The following is a 23299-nucleotide window of genomic DNA, read 5'->3' on the forward strand; positions in this document are numbered from 1 at the left end:
ACCAGGTGTTGATCTGAGGAGAACTCTAAATAATACTAGACTCCATGAGGAGAACTTTGGAGATGTTCTAATGATGATATTCTAATATCAGTGATTTACTGAGGAGATCAACACTTACCGTCGAGATCCGCAGATTTTTAGCTCAAATTTTTTTACAGGTGCCTCAAAAGCTTTTCATGTCCATACCCTGGGATCAGAAGGACTCGCCGTAATGGTGGTTTCTAGGGGTGTAAGAAAATATTGATATCAGAGTATCGCGATTATATTGTGCAGTACTGTATCGATTTTTCTTGATTTTTGCATATCCTCTTATTTTATATCAGACTGTTGGCTCTCTCTGTCATGAGACCCCATGCAACCTAGAGCACTGTGTGAAGAGATAATCTGACCCTAAACCTGAAAAATTGAAGTCAGATTTTTAGAAATTCTTTATATTATCTGTAAAATCATCCCTTTACTCATGTGGGCGGATTGTATTGGTGCTGGAAACTTATTGGTGCTGAATTTACCAGAGTATTAGCTTCACAAAAGCAATAGTTTATGACCGGCAGGAGGCAGAAGACGAGTTTCCATTGGTCAGTTTCACACAAACCCAAAGACAGACGCACAAATACAGTAATTGCAGATCGGAGGCAGATGACTGAAGCACAAATCCACCAGTTAGGTACAGCGAGAAGCAGAGACGAATATCTCAATCCGTCTTCACAGCCTCATTATTCCTAATGTGAGTCATGTACGATCTGGCAGCGTGATGCAATGGAAAAGGCGGAGTCTGCAGATTCAGGAAATGTTTGAACCGCATCTCTGCGCTGTATTATAGCAAATATATTAACGGAAACGCAGAGAAACGTTCAATTTGACGTGGAGAGAGAGAGTCTCCAGAGAGAGTTACCGAATAGTTTGCGTGTGGAGATTGATGGCAGACGGTGGTTCATTTTGTGCTGCGTTTAAACCCCAACCTCTAGATGGCAGTGTTGTACTGCTATTAAATAGGCTGTTATTGATTGTATGCATTTAATGGCACGTCTTAATATTGGGACAGTTTTCCTGAAATTAGATTTGATCATTTCGGTACAGTATCGCAATACAGCGAATCGTGACCCCTGCATTGTAATGCGTATCGAATCGGCAGGTTCTTGCCGGTGCGCAGCCCTCGTGGTTTCATTTACGGAGCTGGACAGACAGTATTGTTCACTGTGCTGTGCTTTGGCTCAGCAGGACAGATGAAGTGTGAAGATAACTTGGCCGGATTCTTTCAGCTCTCCTGATCTAACAGGGCTCTTATCGGGCCTTATCCCCTTTTTAAATCAGTGTACCTGAAACCTCATCTTCACCGAAACTCGACGATAGGGGTGCAGGGGATGTTGCTTGTTAATCACAATATTGGTCTGTACAATACTGAGATCACAGCTGGCTGCAGTAGGCCTACACGCCTGGGTGGGCTGATGCATGTAATACAGGCCTGTTGTTCAGTCATTTCTACCACTTTTCTAAACAGGTAACAGTGTACGTTAACGTGAGCCACCCATTTACCCTTAGGGCAGGGCTGGGGAACCGACAGCCAGTGAGTTCAGCGCAGCGTGGTGATTTCCCTGCTAAACCTAAGCAGGAAAGTCACTAAATTGCCCTCCAGGACTGGAGTTTCCTGCCTGCGCCCTAAGGTTTAAAGCGTTAACCCTGACATGAGGCATCCAGACCTGACTCACAGTCGCTGGGCTCGCCCTAAACCCAGCTAAACTGCATTTTATGCAGCGCACCGCTTGGCTAAAATAAACCCGACCCCGCCTTTTCGCCTGGGATTGGATGTCTATCGAGTGGTGGAGCAGGCGAGAAGAAATGCTGGCATACTGCGACATAGATCAGGCTTCAGCTCTGCTGATCTGCTGTTTCCTCAGCTCACCCCAGATCGATGCTCCATGCGCTCTCCATAGCCAGACCAGGCCCGGGGTGTTTTTTGTTTGTCTGTGCGGTTTATGCACTTGAGTTATGAACTTTGCAGAAGATATTGAGATATTGAGTAATGCAGCATGCTTTTTGCGTGTGTCTGCTTCCGCGAAGGGTGAGTCATTTGTAATTTAGTTTGTTGGTTTAGTGTCTAGAGTGATGTTCCACGCTCCACACGCTATAGGTCTCAGTACTGCTCAGGAGGGCCTCACTAGGGCTCAGTAAGGCTCAGTACCGATCAATAGGGCTCAGTACCACTCAGTAGGCTTCAGTAGGACACTGTAGGTGTACGTAGCGGTACTGAGCCCTATTGAGTCCGATGTCCTACTGAAGCTTACTGAGCCCTATCGATCGGTACTGAGTCTTACGGAGCCCTTTGAGACCTACTGAGCGGTACCCTAAGGCTCAGTAATGCTCAGTAGATCTCAAAAGGGCTCCATAGGGCTCAGTAGGTCTCAAGATCGCTCAGTAGGTCTCAGTACTGCTCAGTAGGCCTCCGTAGGACTCAGTACTGCTTAGAAGGTCTCAGTAGGGCTCTGTAAGACTCAATAGGTCTCAAAAGGGCTCCGTATGTCTCAGTATGTCTCAATACTGCTGAGATCTCAGCATTGCACTGGCCGGGGGGGGGTGTTTAGGCCTCATATTAAATAAGTATCACCAGATTCCGACCCTCTTGATTCATGTGGTGGTCTCAGCCTTCACTTGGGTGTTAGCTTCTCATTTTGACTTTCTTCTCTGCTTTCTTCCCGGATCTAATTTACCCACAGAAGCTGGTTTGGCCCCTCATGCCGTCGCTATGGCGTTTAAGCCCTGCATCTTTGAACGGCAGTAATTAGACTTTAATTTGCCCGTTAAGTGGTGCTAAAACCTGCATGTGTGTGTGTGTGCGTGTGTGTGTGTGTGACTTTAAAGAGCGCTCCGAAATTCCTCTTTTAATCATAGAGGTGTGGTGCTTCGCTCCGAGTTGGCGGCGGAGGGGACGGTAGCGTGTGGGGTCCGTTTGAAGTCTGCGAGGAAGATTCCATTCCTCGCTCCGAAGCAGACACGCATGATCTGTTGTTGAAAAGTCTTACTGTAGGAATTTTTCCGAGCCTCTTTGTCTTGGCGTGGTATGTGAGAGTGGCCAGTGGTTTCCTGGATTCTCTCAGTGATGTCTTTAACTGTGAGCAGCGTACGGTCACAGAATGTGAAGCAGGAGTATTAAATAGAAGGGGGCGCACGCATATAAAGCACCTGCACTGCTTTGCAGTTCTCACACCTCTCACCTTCATCCTTTTATTTTAGACTAGGGGTGTCAAACATACATAGCAGGTCAGAACCTGCCTGATAAAGCTTAGAACCCGGCCCACCAGATACATGTAGAACCTGTGTTCTCTTTAGTATTGAATGTTTTTAATAATAAATATCAGCATTTGTTGGTGCAATATTTCCAAAAGCAGATATTTGAGTTAAAAATGGTCAGAATGCTCATGGCTACACTGTACACTACACTATATACCACAGCCCGGATCAGACGTCTTCCTGCAGTTCCGTTTGATTGAATTGCGTACTGTCTATAGTCTCTTTCACACTGCTGGGACTTGGGGCAAGCCATGTATGTATGTATGTATGTGTGTGTGTGTGTGTGTGTGTATGTGGGCGAATGCATACACACAGCCATGCATTTGTGCTCGCCGTGGAAGCCCAGCCCATGGAAGTAGCACAGAAACACTGAAAGCTTGTGTCGGGAACGGAGGGCTTACAAAGCGCCGCTCACCACGCCTGGGAAGGACTCAGCGGCCACCAGATGCCATAAACCATTTATACAGGCCAGACTGGGGCGAGTCAGCTCTGTCTGAGGGCTGGATGCGTTCAGCATACTGATAAACCGTATACATGGCTGGCAGCTGACGGTATTACTCGTGGATTGATGACACAATTTATTTATCTGTCTGATGTTGGACTTGCAGCAGGCGATCGTGATGATGATGATGATCAATAATTCAGTCCTCAGTGATGGCGTTTTGTTTGTGTAGTCAGTAGTTGTGGGAATTGACTTGCTGCTGTTAAGGGATCCGATCAGGGCATCTCTAGTAACGATGGTCTGGTTCTAAAGTATAGTCGTGGATATGGTTGCAGGGATATACGCTTGGTAGGTATGGTGTGGTATGAACATTGTTGGTCATTGTGCCGTGAGCATTTGCTTAATACCAGTACTGAACACACAATTCAACCAAACTGTTGTCAGAGTTGAAACCAATCATTCAATCAGTCGATTAATGGAGAAAATAAATCAACATGTTAGTCCATAATGAAAATCATTAGCTGAGAAGAGCGTCACTGCAAATGCAGCTTATTCATTTAATTTGATATATTATAGACATTTTATAGATATTGTACATAATTATAATTTTATGTATAAAATAGTTTCATGTTTGAACTATTAGAAATGCCTATGTTTAGCCTTCACCCTCCCCCAAAAAATATATTAAAAATTGTACATTACCATGTACTGTAAAACCTTAAGACCATGATATATTTTCTGAGAAGGTCATCATACCGTGGAAATCTTATATTGTTGCAACCCTAGTCCTAAAGTAAAGCAGAAACGCTATAATAAATAAACAAACAAATAGCATGTCCTTATCATGAAACAACCCAATATCTCGCATAGTTCTAAAGTAGAGCAGAAACACTATAATAAATAAACAGTGTGTCCTCATCATGAAACAACCCAATATCTCACATATTCCTAAAGTAAAGCAGAAAGTGACCTGAACGTTGACATTAACGTAAGCCACTTGAGAAGACAAAAGCCAGCGCAGTACACAACACGATCCTGCCATTTCTCCTGTAAAAGGCATCAAATAAAAAAAGAAAGTCATTTGAGTTGACCACAGAACAGCTTTGGCACAGAGAACTTTCAAAATGACTCTTAACCCAAAATGAACTTTGGTTGTTCGTCATCTATCAGGCCAATTGGATAACACCCCAGCGCCACATACAGAAGAATGGGTTGTGATTTCCCTTCCCCATCAGCAGAGAATGGCTCTGTTCTACAAATTGCAGTAGGCTTACACACAGCTGTAGCAATAAGAGAGCCTGGGCATGAGTCCCAGTGTTACGCTCTCCACCAGTTGTAATTATCATTTATCTCACTGGCCCAGAAACTTTGCCTGTGCTCCCTGGTTCAGAATCAGTCCAATCCACATAAAGACTCCTTCGGTCTTTCCAGAGGCGGGAGGATACTCTGGATGTTATTTTTTCAGAATTTCCCTTAAAAACCCCTGAACGCTCCCTAAAAAAAGTGGCCTGCTTGTCCTCCTCTGAATGGCTGCTTTATGCCAACTGTTGGACGCCATCAGCCTTGGGTTTCTGTGGACAAGTGGAAGTGTCTTAGTTCCATGGTTTGGAAGCTTTCTGTATCCGATGTGGAGTAATAACACATATTGCAGCCTGCTCTTCAACAGCAGTGGCCTTTCCAGTTAATGGTGTTGCATGTGAATTCGATCCTTTGTCCAGAACGTCATAGTGTGCGATATTGTGTCCTGATAATCTGCTTTGATGAGCTCATAAATGTCCTTTGGCAGTGTGCTTACACACACACACACTTAACAGAACAGCAGCAGTGTTTCTTTGCCTTTTTTTCTGTCAGTAATGAAAACACATCAGTCTAACTGAACGAACACTGTGTTATTTATACGGTGAGGTGGTGAAAGTAGCTTTTTAGTAGCCTCCGGACCATCCTCAGACTTGCTTATATTCCCCTCTATGATCTACTGGTTAGGTTATGGACGACAGCTAGAAGTACAGCGGTGCCGTTGTTTATTTATTACAACGTCCGATTGGGGAAAAAAAGCAAAGTGGCATGTCGTCATCAAGAAACAACCCAATATCTAATATAGTCCTAAAGTAAAGCAGAAATGCTATAAATAAACAAACAAATAGCATGTCCTTATCATGAAACAACCCAATATCTGACATAGTTCTAAAGTATAGCAGTATAAAGTAAAGCATAATAATAATAATAAATAAACAAACAAGCAAATGGCTCCCAAATAACTCCTCAGACCTGCTCATATTCAACTCTATGATCTACTGGTTAGATTTATAGACGACAACTGGAAGAACAGCTGTGCCACTGTTTGCTTCTTTTCCAATCAGACGTTAAGGTTTCCTCCCATAAGATCGCTCCAGTCCCTCAGTGGGTTTGCTAGCTTGAGCTCAGCATCTGGAGTGCCCCATTAAACCCCAGGACCCAGTGTAGATTTAGTCTTGTCCAGGATCAGACTTTAAAACATACAAGTCTTCATCATTCCTCCTTCTTCTAATAATGAAATACCAACAAGACTAGAAATCACAGTAGTGATGGTGAAGATAATATAAGCATTAATTACCGAGATTTTGGCCTAGACCTGAAGATTGAGTCCTGGACGTTATCTAGAAGGTTGTTCTAGAGTTCAGGTCATCAGATTATTTGCAGTTCTATGTTCTTTAATTCGAAGCATGCTGTTCAGAGCTAGTGCTGACATGTGTTTGTGTTTAGCGTTTGATTTGCGGAGGAAGTGGACGTGTCTGAAACCTAAAAATACACAACGTTCCCCCAAATTACCTTTACTCACCAAATGTGTGTGTTTAGAGGGATTAACGTCCAGCTGCACAGGCCCTGCTTTCGCTTTTAGAGCTGAGGAAGGAGGCCCAGTAACCTGTATACGTCTTTGTGAAGATAAGAGGTCTGTGTGTGCATGAAGGAAGGTATGGAAAAGAAAAGCAGAACTAGAGCAGGAGTGAGAGATTCCGGTAAGTGGAGAGGGAGGAATTGGAGGGAGCCGAGTCGGTTACAGAAAGAGAGGAGAGGAGGACATGGAGCTTGTTTTGGAGTATTGTTGCTGCCAGCATTTAGAGAACACGTGCATGTGATTAGGACACGAACAGCTGGGGAAGGACTGCACACTGCCCTGCCCAAATACGAGAGAGAGAGAGAGAGAGAGAGAGAGAGAGAGAGAGAGAGAGAGAGAGAGAGAGAGAGAGAGAGAGAGAGAGAGAGAGAGAGAGAGAGAGAGAGAGAGAGAGAGAGAGAGAGAGAGAGAGAGAGAGAGAGTCCTTATTGAACCCTAATCTGTTTTAACTTCAGGGTGTAGTCCTGGTTGTGCTTTTTGGTGTCAGAACAGCTCCACCAGACGTGTTGTCGAGTCCAGTGAGCTGAGCTGATAAACAGACATAGTGGCATGTCCTCATCATGAAACAATCCAATATCTAATATAGTCCTAAAGTAAAGCAGAAAGACAAAAATAAATAAATAAAACAAATAGCATGTCCTCATCATGAAACAACCCAATATCTAATATAGTCCTAAAGTAAAGCAGAAACACAATTAATAAATAAACAAATAGGGAAGGGGAAGGACTGCACTGCTCTGCCCAAATACCGAAGTAAGCGTGAGAGTGAGCGAGAGTGAGAGAGTGAGACTGTCCTTATTGAACCCTAATCTGTCTGAACTGAAGAGTGTAGTCCTGGTTCTGCTTTTCGATGTCGAACAGCTCTACCAGACGTATTGTTGAGTCCAGTGAGCTGAGCTGAGCTGCTCAGTGTTTTGGACTTTTTCAATAATGATCAGCGGTGGGTAAAGCCAGAGGACCTGTCCCGTAGGCTGGAGTGTTTATGGCAGCAGTCCGTGCACTAATGTCATGCCGGGTCGCGCTAGCCGCTCTGCGATCGGTTCAGGTTTATTGACCTCGCTGACCTGCCCAAGTGAACATATCCGAGCGGATAATAATCACCACCCGAATCTCGGGTTGTTGTTGTTGGAACAGAATGTTGCACATTTTACCTGGCGGTTCGTTAACAGTAGGTTGAGGTTGCTAAACAACAAACGTCGTCAAAGGTTATTTCCTGAACAGCACAGTTCCTGCTTTCGCATCGTGGCGATTTAAACGTTGCTCAGCCTTTTTTATCAGATGTGTGCGCTGACGATGACGATGACGATGATGATGAGGATGTGTCTGAAATATTCCCTCCCTTTATAGTGCACTACTGATGAGGGAGGAAGGGTCCATTTCAGTCACAGCCTTTGTTTCTGATCAGAGCTAACATGAGCTATTCTAGATAGCTGGGCAAGATATGCAACCTCCCGTGTACACACACACACACACACACACACGCGCATTGAAATTTAGCTTCATACAGAATATTTTTAATCGCGAATGCAGGCATAACTGTCGCCCTGCGGTTGATGGCGGCCTCTTTTGCCGCTGTCGATGACCCCTTTCAATCCAGCACTGTTTCATGTGCTGCGTTATCGTCTTGGCTCACACACTCATTTCTGTTGCTGGTTTTCGTCTTCTTCTCTTTTTTTTTTTTTTGATGTCGCCTCTCTTATCTGTGTTTTCTCGCTTGTGCCGACGCTGCTGTTTACAGTGAAGCTGTCAGAAGTGAAATGGAGACACTCTGGTGCTCTGGCCTTTTTGGGGCTGATGCACTGATCTGCCAGACTGGTGTTTAGCTTTGTCTTGTGTGCTATTATTATTATTATTATTTTTATTATTAGGCTAATATTTAATGCTAAAATGGCAAGAAAGAGGAATCGTCATACACATCAGAACCTTCATCTGAACCTCTGTTTAATAGCAGTCTGAGTAATACATGCTGGGTTCGCGATAGACAGTAAAGGGTAATAGCGTCTAGACACAGCAGGCGTGTTCCTGCGCTGGCATTGTTCTTTAGCTGATTGACTGGCACTGAGCATCACAGTGGATTTGTTATTGTGTGTGTGTGTGTGTGTGTGTGTGTGTGTGTGTGTGTGTGTCTATTGATCTAACGCCTGTCCTCTCAAGTTGTTTTCTCTTCCCTGCTTGCTCTATAGACACCATGCACCAGTAGTTATGGCTGTGTTTGTAGAGACACGTCGACATGGCTTAGCTCAGCTTAGTTACACTCTTACCAGAGAAGGATCGATCGATTGGCTGGTATTGGCATTTTCAAACCAATACAATGCGATCGACTGATCGTGTCTAACTCTGCCGATTCTCAGCGCCGATCCTATCCGTTTTGCAGGTTTGCAGCTGCTTTGCATGAGGCTCCTCAGTCACAGGATGCTGCCGTTCCTTGTTCGGTCGCTGTGGCTGCGGAAGCCCATTAGAGGCAGCGTTGTGCTCCGCTGGGTCGAATCCCGGGTCATGCTGCTCGCCATCAGCAGCCGGAGTCAGAGAGGGCACAATGGGCCGTATCTGAGCTGGGGAGCCGTGCTTCCTCCAAACATGCTACGCTACCTAACCCAACATTGAGTGCTGTTGGAGGGGTAGTTCACGTGGACAGGGATTGGGTAATTGGCCTTCCAATTTGGTTGAAAGTAAAATTGGAGAATTTTTTTTTATTATTATTATTAATTTTGTTCTTTTTTTCCGTTCTGTATCTTCTGAGCTCTTTGTTTTTCCTAAGAAGGTCTTGTTTTGGGAGAGCAGGGACACAAGACTCTCCGTCTCTGACGGCCCGGTTTGTAAAACACTATTAACCCCAGGTCAGTGAATTTACAGAGCGCCGCGAGCATTCCAGCGCAAATCTCCTGTAGAATATTCTGATCCTTATTCAGACGGCACAGTAATGCTGCTGCCGTCTGCCGCATACACAGCGGCCCCGTCAGACCCTTTGTTTAATCACTGCTTCTGTGTTTCAGTGCTGATCCAGAAGCACTCGGGCTCTTATCCTGATTCATAGGGTTAGACGCGTGATGTCTGATTGACCACATGGTTGTGGGTTCAATGCCCACATCATCCGATCTGCCACTGTTGGTCCCTCGAGCAGGGCCCTAAACCTTCTGTTCTACGGGAGGTGGGTGGAGGGGGGGTGTCTGGTCTGATCCTGGCTTCCTGATAATAACCACTAGTGTGAATAGGTGTAACGACAATAAAGGAACTTCGCGTGTGTGTGTGTGTGTGTGTGTGTGTGAGTGTCTGTGTCTGTGTGTGTGTGGCCACATTACTCTTACTCATGCAGTCATGTGTGCTGCTCTGGGGTCAGTCTGTGTGTATGGCTCATCCTGACTCACATGGTCCAGCTTGTCCTTTGCTGAAAGGGTCCGGTTGTCCTCAATGATATCACTTCCTGTGGGCTGTTCTTGGCACACAGAGACCTGTGTGTGTATGTGTGTGTGTGTGTATGCTGCTCGGCTAATGTCCTTCAGATCCCCAAAGGCCCAGAGTGGACTTCCTGTCTGCCCCCGATAAGACGGCCGCCTCGTGCGACTGACCAGTGTGGCCTGATGCACTGATAACAGAGGCTATATGGTATAATGGCTCTGCTGCTCTTGCAGCCTGTTGTTGTCATTACTAGGCTATAAACTCCATTAGGCATTTTTTTTTCTTCGTTTGTAATACGTTTGATTATTGAAAGATGTCGTAGAATTTCTGTAGAGTATTTAAGTTGTTTGATGTATTAATAGTAAACGTGACTTTGATTCAGGTGAAAACGCTTTCAGAAACCTGTGATTTTATCTCCGTATGAAACACAGCGTTTCCTTTTATGTTTATTATTATTTCTTTTTCCTTGTAGGACTCAATGAAATGAACCCACATACACTATACAGACTAAAGTATTGGGACACCTGCTCATTCATTGTTTCTTCAGAAATCAAGGGTGGTCTTTACTGTCCAGGGAAGCACAGCAAGTCCCCAACCAATCCCAAAACTATTGGATGGAGTAGGGCTGGGCGATATGGTAAAAATGCCACAATATCACGATATTTCTACACACGATACATGTAAATCACAGACTGCAAACATCAGTAGCGCAGATTCTTATAAACTACTATTCAGATCCTCTCCCGTACTGAATACAGTGATTTATACTCATCTAATTAATCCAGTCTAATCACACTGTTAGTAATGAAACCTGCAGCTGTTTCCTCCATATGCTTAGAAAAGCTTATAATCATCACGATACGATAAAATATCATCATATTGCCGAGCTCTAGGATGGAGCTCCACCACCATCATTCCAGAGAACACAGTTCTTCCACCGCTCCACAGCTCCTCAATGCTGCTCGGGGGCTTTATACCCCTCCTCTAGCCCATGCCTGGCATTAGGCAGCATGATGCCTAATAGATAGTCCTATTCTATTGGCAGTACTTCTCTATTAGGGGTTGGCGAGCCGCGTGTATGCATTTGCACATCTGTGTCAGCGGCAATGGGTGCAACTAGTAGTAGCTGAATGCATGTGTTAGAAAGGGTGTCCACAAACATTTGGACATCTTGTTCCTGCTCGCTTCCTCAGGTGCTTTTCCTTCTCTTGGTTTAGCTGAGGTAGTCCAGATTGAGCGGATGATGATGATGATGATGATGATGATGAAGAAGAGAGGTGGTGGGAGAAGATACCTGGCTAGCATTAGCTTGTAGCCTAGCGTGCATCTTCGCTTGCTTCTATGCCTTTCGGTTTGTGGTGGCGGTTCTGCGGACGCTGGCACAGGAAACGGCGCAGGACCTGCTTCCCACAGCAAATCCCATTCAAGACTGTGATGTAACAGTTTTGAGGTTTTGGAATCGAGCCGTTCTCCAGCTCCGTTTCTCTGGTTCTGCTCCTGATTCGTCACTTACTGAAACACTCATCACTCAGCTATACCACACACACACGCACACATGCACACACGCCACCATATATGGGCTGATCTGGAGATTCTACACAGTGAAAGGAAAGAGAGATCACCACACAGATATGGCCACCGGCTCCCTTTCCGCTAGGGCACTGTTGCTGCTGTTCAGCAGTGCAGTACTGCAGGCCTGTGCACCTACTCAGCTTACCCTGGTGCTCAGCAGCACCGCGAGACACGGCTTTACACTCTTGTAGCAGTAATGGTGTGCAGCGTCTCTGATGGGATCAGCAGGCTGTTTGTCAGTAAGCCTGATGAATCAGACTTGGCCTCACTGGGAGAGGATCTGTTCATTAACCCCCTCCCTGTCTACACGTAGCGGGCGCGCGTGTGTGTGTGTGTCTAGCTGCAGTCCAAAGCCTAGACTGCAGATGAGGCAAGGCGTGTCCTCTGTTAGTAGCCTATTGGTCACACAAATGGAACAGTCTAACGAGGCAGCGGGGCGGTCCAGCCTCTCAGAGAGCTGTGGGAAGGGTACATCGGTCCGGGACGTAGGCTGCATATCTAGGCTGTATACGAAGGGCCCTTCACTTTTTCAGAGATTGCTGTCCGCTGTGCAGCGTTTAGCCTTGTGGATGATGATGATGGGCCTTGTGGTCAGCTCATCGGCTTGATGTGGTCAGCTCCATTACGAAGATCATATCAGCTCGGTTTCGTGATGAGGCTGCCTGCGATCTCTTCAGCATCATTTCAAGGCAAGAAAACAAAGCCGAACACTCAAAACAAGCTGCGCTGTTTGGACAAAAGTTTTGGGACACTTGCACGTCTCCCGTTTTCTTTCAAAATCTAGGGAAATCACAATCGCCAGCGATTTTTATGACCTGACTCCGTCCACTTTGATGTAGGCAGACCCCGCCCCACAATTTTAGCCGCAATTACTCGCCCGCTCGTTAGTGCTTTTCCCTATTACATGCAGTGCTCCGGACACTGGGAGGACCCAGCTCTGATTCATCGGCTCGCAGACGCCTGTGCCATCGGTACATTGGCTGTAGTCCTTGAGCTTAAACAGCTTTGTTTGTTTGTTTATTTATTTATTTTTAGTATAGTTTCGCTTTGCGTCCGATGATTTAACCACCCCGTCACATAACCTCATGACATTTCTGACATAAAATTCAGTGCTGTAAACAAACACAGTTGTTCTCCAGCTTTTAACTGGATCACTGTGTGGAGATCTCCGTGATCTCTTTGGCATCATTTCAAATGGACAAAAGTATTGGGACGCTTGCTTATCCACAGTTTCTTCTGAAATCAAGGGTATTAAAAAGAGCTGATCCTGCTTCTGTTGGAGTGACTGCCTCTACTGTCCAGGGAAGAAGGCCTTCTGCTAGGTTTTTAGGGACATGCTCTCTGCTGGGGAAGCAAACGGATCACATGAACTACCTGACCTAAAGCTGATTGTTGCGTCATGGTTAAAGCCGCTACACTGAGCGTCCCAATCCCACGGGTGGGGCTGTACGAAGCCAAGGAGCAGACGCAGCAAATCCCTCTGGTGTAGGACTGTACCGTCCAGACACTGAAGTCAAATTACCTGCCCAAATGGGACCTTTTCTCTGTTAGGCCACTAAACTGACCAGATGTCGGGTCATGAGGCTGGACCATGTTGTGTTATTACCTCACTGTTGCAGCTTCCGGTTGCATTCATGGTCTCTCTCTCTTTCTCTCTCTCTCTCTCTCTCTCTCTCTCTCTCTCTCTCTGTAGGGTTCATGCAGCAGCAGCAGTGACGACGACAGTGATGAAGCTGCCGGCGATGAAGCCGAGACAGAGCTGAGACCGACTGTGTGCTTGTGTAGCGCTCTTAGCTGCGGAGGCCGAACACACACACACACACACGCACGCAAGCATACACACACCGTGCCCATGTTTTCCCCAGAGCAGGAGAACATCTCCACCTCCTCCACCAAAGTGCCAGTCAAATACGGAGAGCTCATCGTACTTGGGTAAGAGAAAAGAGCAGCACCAAGTCTTTTGACCCTTGAGCCCATGTGGGGCTGGTGCCGCCCCAGCCGGAAAGTCCGCGTTGACACTGTGTGGAGATCACTGTTCGATCCCTCAAAGCTCTGCTGGGCGACATGTTGTCTTTGCGGCCTATATACCGCTGCGTTAGTGATCTCTTTGGCATCATTTCAAGGCAACAAAACCAAGCAAAACACTCCAAACAATTGGACAAAAGTATTGGGACACTTCCAAAATCAAGCCAGCGATTTTTATGACCTGATTATTGTCGAATGCATGCTGCATATGATGACGACAGAACTACAGGCAATCTAGTCACTAGTCATGGATTGCATTAATTGGGCAGGGCCCAATCCGTTCACTTTGATGGAGGCAGACCCCACCCCACAATTTTAGATGGCCAATTACTCGCTTGTTAGTACTCTTCCCTATTACATGCAGTGCTCCAGACACTGGGAGGACCCAGCTCTGATTCATCGGCTCGCAGACGTCTGTGCCAGCCGGCATCACACTGTACATCTCTGCAATAAGAGTTTAATCAATACTGCTCAGCACCATCTCTGTTTTACAGTGCAGTTGGATTGCATGATCTCATAAACCTGTGCTTAGGCCGTATTCCTCTGTGTGTGTGTGTGTGTGTGTGTGTGTGTGTGTGTGTGTGTGTGTGTGTGTGTGTGTCTACTCATTGTAGAGGCCACCTGTGAAGCAATCTAGGTCAGAGAGCTTCAGCCCGGTCCTCCAGGCACCCCCTGCCAGCCATAAATAATTGTAGTTTTTCCGGCGCTCTTTACACCTGAGCCAGTTAATCAGCCCACTCAGCCGCCACCGGTGGTTAGAGCCGGCTCAGAGCGACTAGCCGGTGGTCCTCGAGGATCTGGGTTGTCGACCCCGTGATCTAGGTCAGTGTTTCTCGCTCCGCACCAGAGAAAGCAAGTGGCTCGGTCAGTACTACCCTGACCGTTCATATGAATTCACTCGCTGCTGTAGTGTCGTAGTATCTGAGCCGATAGAGGACGATCAGTCAGGGCGTACCTGATGTTCACGGCTTTGCCTGGAGCTGGGCAATATGACGTTGATATTTTCTCATATCGTGATCAATTTAGTTATGGTGATGATGATGATGATGAGTTTTTCTGAGCATATGGAAGAGACTGTTAGTGCTTAATAAACATCTACTGATCAGCTGCAGCTTTCATTACTAACAGTGTGGGGATAATGTCCGTCAATGGTGCCTTGAGGCCAGCGGATGGCGCTCTGAACACTGTGGCACTGCATCGGGATTAAGGTACCCAATACCTGATCCATGAAAATCCAGAGCCCACTTAATTCTGGAATACGCTGTGCATTCTAGCGTACATCCTAGTCTCTGTGCACTACTTACTTTTTGCGATGCATTATGGGCGTTGGGAACAATAACACACTGAGCGATTCTGAACGCAGCTGTCTGTCCGCCTGTCTGTCTGTCCGCCTGTCTGTCTGTCCGCCTGTCTGTCTGTCCGCCTGTCTGTCTGTCTGTGTTGCAGTGATTGTGATGTGAGTGTATGTCAGAGCAACACCTCAAAAATTCCCTGTTCAGAATGACTCACTCAGCTGTTTGGGAATTCTGCACTGATTTATCGCCCTCTGTCGCTCCCACCGTCCCTGGAGTCCCCCTGCAGAACGTTTCCATTATTGCGTCACCTCAGCGAGTGTGCTGTTTCCACGTTGGTTAGGTCAGGGTAGGTGTGTGGAGATGGGAAGAGCCCTCGCTGAAACGTCCAGGACAGCTGCCTGAGCAGCTCTCCCCCAGCGGCCTGGCTGCTGCTGTAGGAGGGGAGAACAAGCATGTTTTAAAGGGTGTGTGTGTGTGTGTGTGTGTGTGTGTGTGTGTGTGTGTGTGTGTGTGTGTGTGTGTGTGTGTGTGTGTTTGGACCCACTTGCCTGAGTGTTAGCCCTGCTGTTGCTAAAGATATGCTAAAGAACCAGCCACTACTAATGCAGCTGTAGCCGTAGTGTGCACTGGTCTGTCTGCAACAGCGCCCCCTTCAGGAGCCTGTACACCCCTTCACACACGCTCTGGAGTGTGGCCGGGCCACGAGAGACCCTTTTCTGTTGACATATTGATTTTGATCAAGGGCACGTTGAATGGAAATATTGATTTCGATTCAGAGGCCATTGATCGGAAGGTCTGAAGTAAATGAGCTTAAAATGAATCTGAGTGGACCAAGAGAAGCTCCTCCGCACTGGCAGCGCTTTCATTGCAGGACCACACACACACACACACACACACACACACACACACACACATACACATATATATGCACACACAGTTGTGTGTATATGTGTATGTGTGTGTGTGAGCTCGCTCTGCAGTTTAAGAGGATTGGTTTCTGTTTAGTTAGAGCTTTACCTCCAGACACGTCTCCAGACATTTGGGGCGTTGGGCGACCACATTGGCGGTCTAGCACATGTGTACCGAGCCCACCGAGCCGCCATTGAAAGGCGTGGTCAAGGTCCTGACCTACACACCCCTAAAAAAAAAAAAAAATCTAAGCATCGTTTTCTTAGCAGTAAGTGGTGTAAAGCCTTGCGACTTTGCCATCAGCGTTCAGAGTCAAAGAGAGCACAACCGGCACAGGCGTCTGTTAGCCGGGGCGGTGGAGCTGGTGACCTGGTGCTTTCCTCAGAGCATGTTGGCTGCCTGTAAATCCGAAAAAGGCGGTCCTTCCTGTCCTAGTGTCGGGAGCGTTGCAAGTTCTAGGGGGAGCTAGGAATGGGTGGGTTAGTAAGCAGAACCAAATTTGGAGGAAAAAAAATTTTGACAAAACTAATTAAAAATATTTAAAAAATAATACTGTAAAAATGTTCATAATTGTATTTCGGATGACTGGGGGGTTGGTCTAAGCTTGATGAACCCTGCCCAACATGAAAATGCAATGAATGAGACTAAAAAAAAAAAACTAAAAACGAACATCAAAATGAAATTTTATTTCTTTTTTTTTTCTTTCCGGCTTCTCCAAAGGCTCAAATGATGATGTTTCATCCTTCTTGTCTTCTTGATGTTATTTAAAGCAACAGAGCACTATTTATAGGCAAAACAAGTTTGACGTGTGACGGGGTGGTAAGTCCAACTGATGGGCGCACTAAACGTAAGGGGTTATATTTTGAGTAAGTTCACATTTCTAATGTAGTACTGAGAATATATATGTAATATATAATAGTCCTGAATGTAATAAATATGGTATCTAGTATCTCTAAGATCTAGTTGGTGATATTTTGCATGCGAACGCTGTGTTGGTAAATATCGACTTGAGGAAAAGGTCATGCTTTAGGATACGGGAGTGTACAAAGTCCGAGGTATCAACATAACACAGGCTGTATACATATTAACCACAGAGCAGGAGTGGCATCTTTTACCATAGTGTGTGTTTATAGTGTTTATATATACACTTCTATATATTCAGTTACGGTATAGACAAATTCGCGCTCAATGCAGCTCATCAAACATTGCAGATGTTGCACCCAGTCTGTAGAATGACTCCTATGTAACACTCAAGATGCATATATATATATATATTTATTATTGTGTGTGTGTTTCTCAGGTGCATATTCATGTATATGTGTGTGTGTGTGTTTCTCACTTCTGTTGTGCAGGTACAATGGCTCTCTCCCAAACGGAGACCGCGGCAGACGGAAGAGCCGCTTCGCGCTCTCCAAGCGGCCCAAAGCAAACGGCGTCAAACCCAGCACTGTCCATGTAGCCTGCACACCCCAAGCAGCCAAGGTAGACTCTCACAGCCTCCTCTGATGTTACTGCTCTGCTACATACAGAATCGTAGCAGACACTCAAGGCCTTCACGCTTGAAGGTGGACGTGGTGTGGGGTCTCGAGACGTGGTTTTATCCACCCATCTTGGATACACTTGAGCTCATAAGGGGCTTCTCTGTTTCTCCACATGGCCCCCAGCTCAGAGTGGCTAGCTATATTAGGGCTGTAGCTTCTCAGACCGTCGGAAGGTCCGCATCATGTCCTCACGAACTGTTAATCATGTGTCTTCCTCCCTCTCCCTGCCTAGGCCATAAGCAACAAGGACCAGCACAGCATCTCCTACACCCTGTCCCGAGCTCAGACGGTGGTGGTGGAGTACACTCACGACAGCAATACAGATATGTTCCAGGTACCGGTGCTTCACACACTCCATTTGAATCGTGGTCCAGCTTCACACAGTTCTGAAAACACTGATGCGAGAAGAGTGTGTGTCTGTGTCTGTGTCTGTGTCTGTGTCTGTGTCTGTGTCTGTGTCTGTGTGTGTGTGTGTGTGTGTGTGTGTGTGTGTGTGCTCTTCAGTGCAACACAAATAAATGTAATGACCGTTATTAGTCCGGTCAGACAAACTGTCTGTCCTCTCGCAGTAACCTACATTTCTGGAGGATGCATTACCCAGACTCATTGGTTTTATTGACCTGCATTGCGTAGCTGCCTAGATCTGCCTCAAATCTGCAGGCTGTCGCTGGCGTTGTGAGCGGGGCGCTCGGGCACGGCCCACCTGCTTGATTTGGCTGCGGCCCGTCACATTCCACTCTGTGGTTTCTGTTTCCAGGCGTCAGCGCAGTGCAGCGCATCGCTTACGAGTCCTAGAATCCGGACTGACCTTTTAATCACCCACAGTGTTGCTAGGCAGGGAATAGCTTCACTACCTGCTGCTGTGGCTGGGTTTGCTTCGCTGAACAAGCTGGACGCTAGTGTGGCTCAGAATTCTCAGAAGTCACATAAATGCACAATTAAATTTCACTTCTTGGCCAAATTTATTATATTCATATCATATAATTTATATATGTATATTTATGTACATATTTCTTATAGTTTTTCTCTTTGTTTTATATTTTAATTAATAGATTGTTTATCAGTAAAGTATTTCAGATTCTGATTCTGAACCTAGCTTAAGTGTCATTCGTCCATTTCAATCATATTATTTTATTATATTATAATGTGACGCAACACAAAATAACAGGCTGGTTCTGCATTGGAAACAATAGACTAAGTCTGGGCTTAGTCTCTGTCATCCTTATTAAAATATTAAATAAAAAATATCCTATTATTTGAATTTTGAAAATTAATGAATTTATTTATTTTAATGGTTTATTTTGAATTCTACCCCATTTGGAACAGGGATTGGGTAATTATTCATCGTGTGAGCTCCCCCAATCACTAGCAGTGCCCCCAACACTAGAAGGGTCACTTCACATTAGGACTGATTTGGGAAGGAAGTGCCATCAACCCACCGTCCTGCTTCTTTTTCTCACTGTCCAGATTGGTCGTTCCACTGAGACTCCTATAGACTTCGTGGTGACGGACACCATCCCAGGCAGCCAGAGCAACTCCGACACGCAGACGGTCCAGAGCACCATCTCTCGCTTCGCCTGCCGCATCATGTGCCAGCGGACGCCGCCCTACACTGCCCGCATCTACGCCGCCGGCTTCGACTCCTCCAAAAACATCTTTCTTGGGGTGAGAGACACTCTTGACCAAAACTCGTTCTTGCTCGTTAGCAGCCGATAACAGTCATGATGTAATCAGAAGTGGGTCCACCATGAACCACTAGGCTACGCTAACAACAGTCAAGTTTGCTGTCTGTAGTGCCTCGTTAATAAGGGTGTAAAGGCACATGGATTTGTCCGGTTTGGTAAAAGCGGTCCAGCAGTTGAAGTTAGCTACATGCTCAAGCTGCTTTTCCCAGTGAACTAACTATTACAGCGGTAGAGAGTGAGGGGTAAATCTGGTGAGGATGGTGAGGATGGTGCGAGGTCTATGCTGTTTGACAGTTGTAGGGTCTGTGTGCAGAAACACTGTTTAATTCACTACAGGCTATAGCAGCTACCTCAGGGGGGCGCTATACGACATTGGATGGAACATACTGTAACCTGGGTTAGTCTTTTTTTTTTTTCCCTCTATCCTCTGGTATACTGAAAAATGAGGTCTGGTCCTTGGTTCTGTCCGAACCCTGACTTTTGTTCAGTGTTGGGAGTCTTGCCCAAGGACAAGGACTCTTATTGGCAGCTAGTGGGTTTATCATCTGTTGTGCCACGTCAACCACTATAGCCTTACTAGTTCAAATGGGGCTAAACCAGTCTCACCCAGTCAGATAACCACACTAACAAGCTACTCAGCATCAACCCTGTGGATGAGGTGACCTGAAAGGACTTTTTGAGGCGTTTTGAAAAATAAATCAGATTGCGGCGGTCCGACGAAATCCCTGAGAGAGACAATGAAATGACCAGATTTACAGCAAACATAAAACCCCTATCAGAACCTCTGGGAAATTGTGTTCCGGCACAGTACCTGCTGTACCCATATCTGAGATTTCCACCTCATCAAATTACACCATGGCTTAATGGGCCATTCTGGCACTCTTGCTCTCGCTGAGGGGGTTTGAAGTACTGCTCTTGTGCTGGGTTTATGTGAGGCGCCCGCTCTGGTCATGTTCAGACTGGGCATGCGAAACCCAGGGGGAGGACGAGTCAGCAGAACACAGTCCCAGCAGGTACCTAAAGCCCTGGATGACAGACAGGCCCATCCAGGCCCAGACTGGGACACAGACATCCTCTCTCTCACTTTCACAGCTGACCAGAGGGAGGGCAAATGTTTAAGGGCTGCAGCTGAAAACATCTCCTGCAGTGTGTCGTTATTATTATTATCATAGGGTTCATATATATGGGCAGTCGTCAAAGTCCCCACGCTGCACCATCACTATCTTAAGGTCTTAAACTGCATGTAAACAGCCATTGCTTATGCTAGTGGTGAGTTCTTCGAGTGCTTTCTGCCCAGGAAAGGCCATGATTTGACCGGTCAAAGTCGCGAGTTGGCGTCCACCTTGTAAATAACTCTGTAACTGGTGTCTGTAGTCCAGCCTTAGTGCTCTGATCATCTCCCACACACTACAGGATAATCATCGTTTATCACCGTAGTCCCGATTATCCTGTAGCGTGGGCCGCTGTAAAGGGGGGGTGTGTGTGACGCATGTTGGCTTTGCCGCGTAACGTGTGTGTTTCCCGTCCCAGGAGAAAGCAGCGAAGTGGAGAACATCGGACGGACAGATGGATGGCTTAACCACGAATGGCGTGCTGGTAATGCACCCACGGCACGGCTTCACCGAGGACTCCAAACCGGGCGTGTGGAGAGAGATCTCTGTGTGTGGCAACGTCTTCACTCTTCGCGAGACGCGGTCTGCTCAGCAGCGGGGCAAAATGGTGAGGATCGGAAGGGTCTAGAACATACGCTACAACTGTGTGCACGGTTGAACTGCCGCACGCTGGCGGTGTGTTGACGCTCAGCAGGGAGCTTCGTGGAGTGTCCTCTCACATCCACTGACTAGACTTGTGCCGTCTGACGCAGGTCCTTACTGTCATAGGCCCCAAAATAAAACCCTGTGGGACTCTACTATATGCGATAAATTGACAAAAGTATTGGGACACCTGCTCAATTACTGTATTTCCTGAAATCAAGGCTATTCGAAAAGAGTTTATTCTGCTTCTGTTGGAGTAACTGTCTCTACTGTCCAGGGAAGGAAGGTGGAGCACTGCTGCGAGGATTTGATTGCATTCAGTGACCAGAGCTAGACTTGGTGAGGTCAGAATGTTTGAGGACCACCACACAACCTCATCCCCAACATCCCAAATGCATTGGACGCCGCACAACCATCATTCCAGAGAGTGTCCTCTTACATATCCTCCACTGATCAGACCTGTGCCGTCTGACGCTGGTCGATGTGGGATGCTGTTGCCGTAGTAACAGTGCACATGTCCAAATGTTTGTGAGCCCCCGAATAAGGATTCTGATGAATGCACCATTGCCTAATGCCAGGCGTGGGCTTATAGAGGGGTATAAAGCCCCCCAGCATTGAGCTGTGAAAGAATGGTGGTGGAGCTCCATCCAGTGCTATTAGGAGTGCTATAAGTTGGGGGTGATGAGGTGGGGGGGGTATGGTCATCCAACATCCCGACCTCACTAATTCTCTAATTCTCTTGTTGCTGAATGCAATCAAATCCTCACAGCAATGCTTCTTAAAATCTACTAGAAAGCCTTTACTAGAGTACACACCGTTACTCCATAGTGTACATACTCTATATTGTGTGTGTGTGTGTGTGTGTGTAATGTGATGCTGTAAGATGATCAGCCGCTGATCTGCTAAGTGCGTTGCTCAGAAGGACCATTGAGTATCCTCACTCGCTCATTCACTCTCTCCGTGTGTGTGTGTGTGTGTGTGTGTGTGTGTGTGTGTGTGTGTGTGTGTGTGTGTGTGTGTGGCATTAATAAAAACCTTGGATGCAGTTCAACAAAAAATGCTGACACTGCTGAAATGAATGTGACCTGTAGTTAGCATTGCGCTAGCTTCATTAACAAGTTTGACTGGCTCTGTATGAGGTCAGTTTTTGAGGGTCATGCGCGCGCACACACACACACACTCACACACACACACACACACACACACACACACACACACACACTGTGCACAAGTCAAGGCACTTGGACACGTTAATCCTTCTGATTAGCATCTCACAGGCCTGGCGTCTGAGCAGGCGAGATGTTGGCCAAACATGGGCTTAGCGATGGTGAGACGCTGCAGGAAATCCTTCAGCTTGAAACGTTTGAGATGAGACCACCCTGGCTTAAGATTTACATGCCGGACCCTGCGCTCAAAAAGGCTCAGTGTTGGCTGAACGTTGGCTAAACGTGGGTCGAACGCTGATGGGTAATATCTCTGCTGGAAGATATCCAGGTTCATCAACCAACAGCCAAATTGATGCCAAGTGCTGTTTTCCAGGGCAGCGTTCAGGGAACAGAGTGGGCTGAGGGGCCTTGCTCAAGGGCCCTACAGGGCCGCTTAGTGAAATCTGGTCTCAAACCCACAACCCTGTCATCAGTAAGACGGGGCTCTCTCGACTGAGCCACCACTGCCCCAAATACGTTACTGTCATCGTTAACATCAGTGCCGTAGGCCCCAAAATAAGACCCTGTGAGACTCTACTATATACGCTGAATTGACAAAAGTATTGGGACACCTGCTCAGTTACTGTATTTCCTGAAATCAAGGGTATTCAAAAAGAGTTTATCCTCCTTCTGTTTGAGTAACTGTCTCTACTGTCCAGAGAAGGAAGGTGGAGCACAAGGAGACGAGAACGAGAAGGAGCAGGAGCTTACTGCCATCTGGTGGTGGTTATTCAGACCTGCATCAGCACTGCAGTTACAATATCTATCCAAACGTTTGTGCACACCCCCTAATGATAATGATGGATGCATTCAGCTACTTTAAGTTCCACCCATCGCTGACACAGTGCGCGCACACACACACACACACACGCACACACAGGTTTTCTAGTCCCTGTGTGCCAGTACTGCCAATAGAATAGGAACCCATTGAACCTATTGCCACCATGCTGCCTAATGCCAGGTGTGGGCTAGTAGAGGGGTATAAAGCCCCCCAGCTTTGAGCTGTGGAGCAGTGGAAGAACTGTGTTCTCTGGAATGATGATTGTAGAGCTCCATCCAGTACTTTTGAATAGGATTTTGAATAGTGGTGATCATCCAACATCCTGACCCCACTAACTCACTAATGCAATCAAATCCTCACAGCAATGCCCTTCCTCCCAAGTCTAGTAGAAAGCCTTCTTCCCTGGACAGTAGAGACAGTTACTCCAACTCTTTTTAATCCCCTTGATTTCAGAAGAAACAGTGCATGAGCAGGTGTCCCAATACTTTTGCCACCTGTTCATTCATTAAGCAGTGGATTCCTCATGGGTCTGTT

At 46.5% G+C, this 23299-nt stretch overlaps 1 protein-coding gene across 2 annotated transcripts in view; it reads left to right on the forward strand.

Annotated features, from left to right (window-relative positions):
• peli1b (pellino E3 ubiquitin protein ligase 1b) overlaps window positions 1-23299 on the forward strand; it is a 42298-nt gene that overhangs the window by 13395 nt on the left and 5604 nt on the right. Inside the window, exons 2-6 of one of the 2 annotated variants that reach the window (XM_072690091.1) lie at window positions 13264-13502; window positions 17152-17281; window positions 17573-17674; window positions 18808-19005; window positions 20556-20744. In XM_072690091.1, coding sequence (XP_072546192.1) covers window positions 13423-13502; window positions 17152-17281; window positions 17573-17674; window positions 18808-19005; window positions 20556-20744 — 699 coding nt within the window. In that variant the 5' untranslated portion in view covers window positions 13264-13422. Of the gene's footprint in view, window positions 1-13263; window positions 13503-17151; window positions 17282-17572; window positions 17675-18807; window positions 19006-20555; window positions 20745-23299 lie in introns of those variants that run through there. The other variant, XM_072690090.1, reaches the window with a different exon arrangement.

Source organism: Salminus brasiliensis, chromosome 10 (genome assembly GCF_030463535.1).
Source record: "Salminus brasiliensis chromosome 10, fSalBra1.hap2, whole genome shotgun sequence".
Classification (NCBI taxonomy): Eukaryota; Metazoa; Chordata; class Actinopteri; order Characiformes; family Bryconidae; genus Salminus; species Salminus brasiliensis.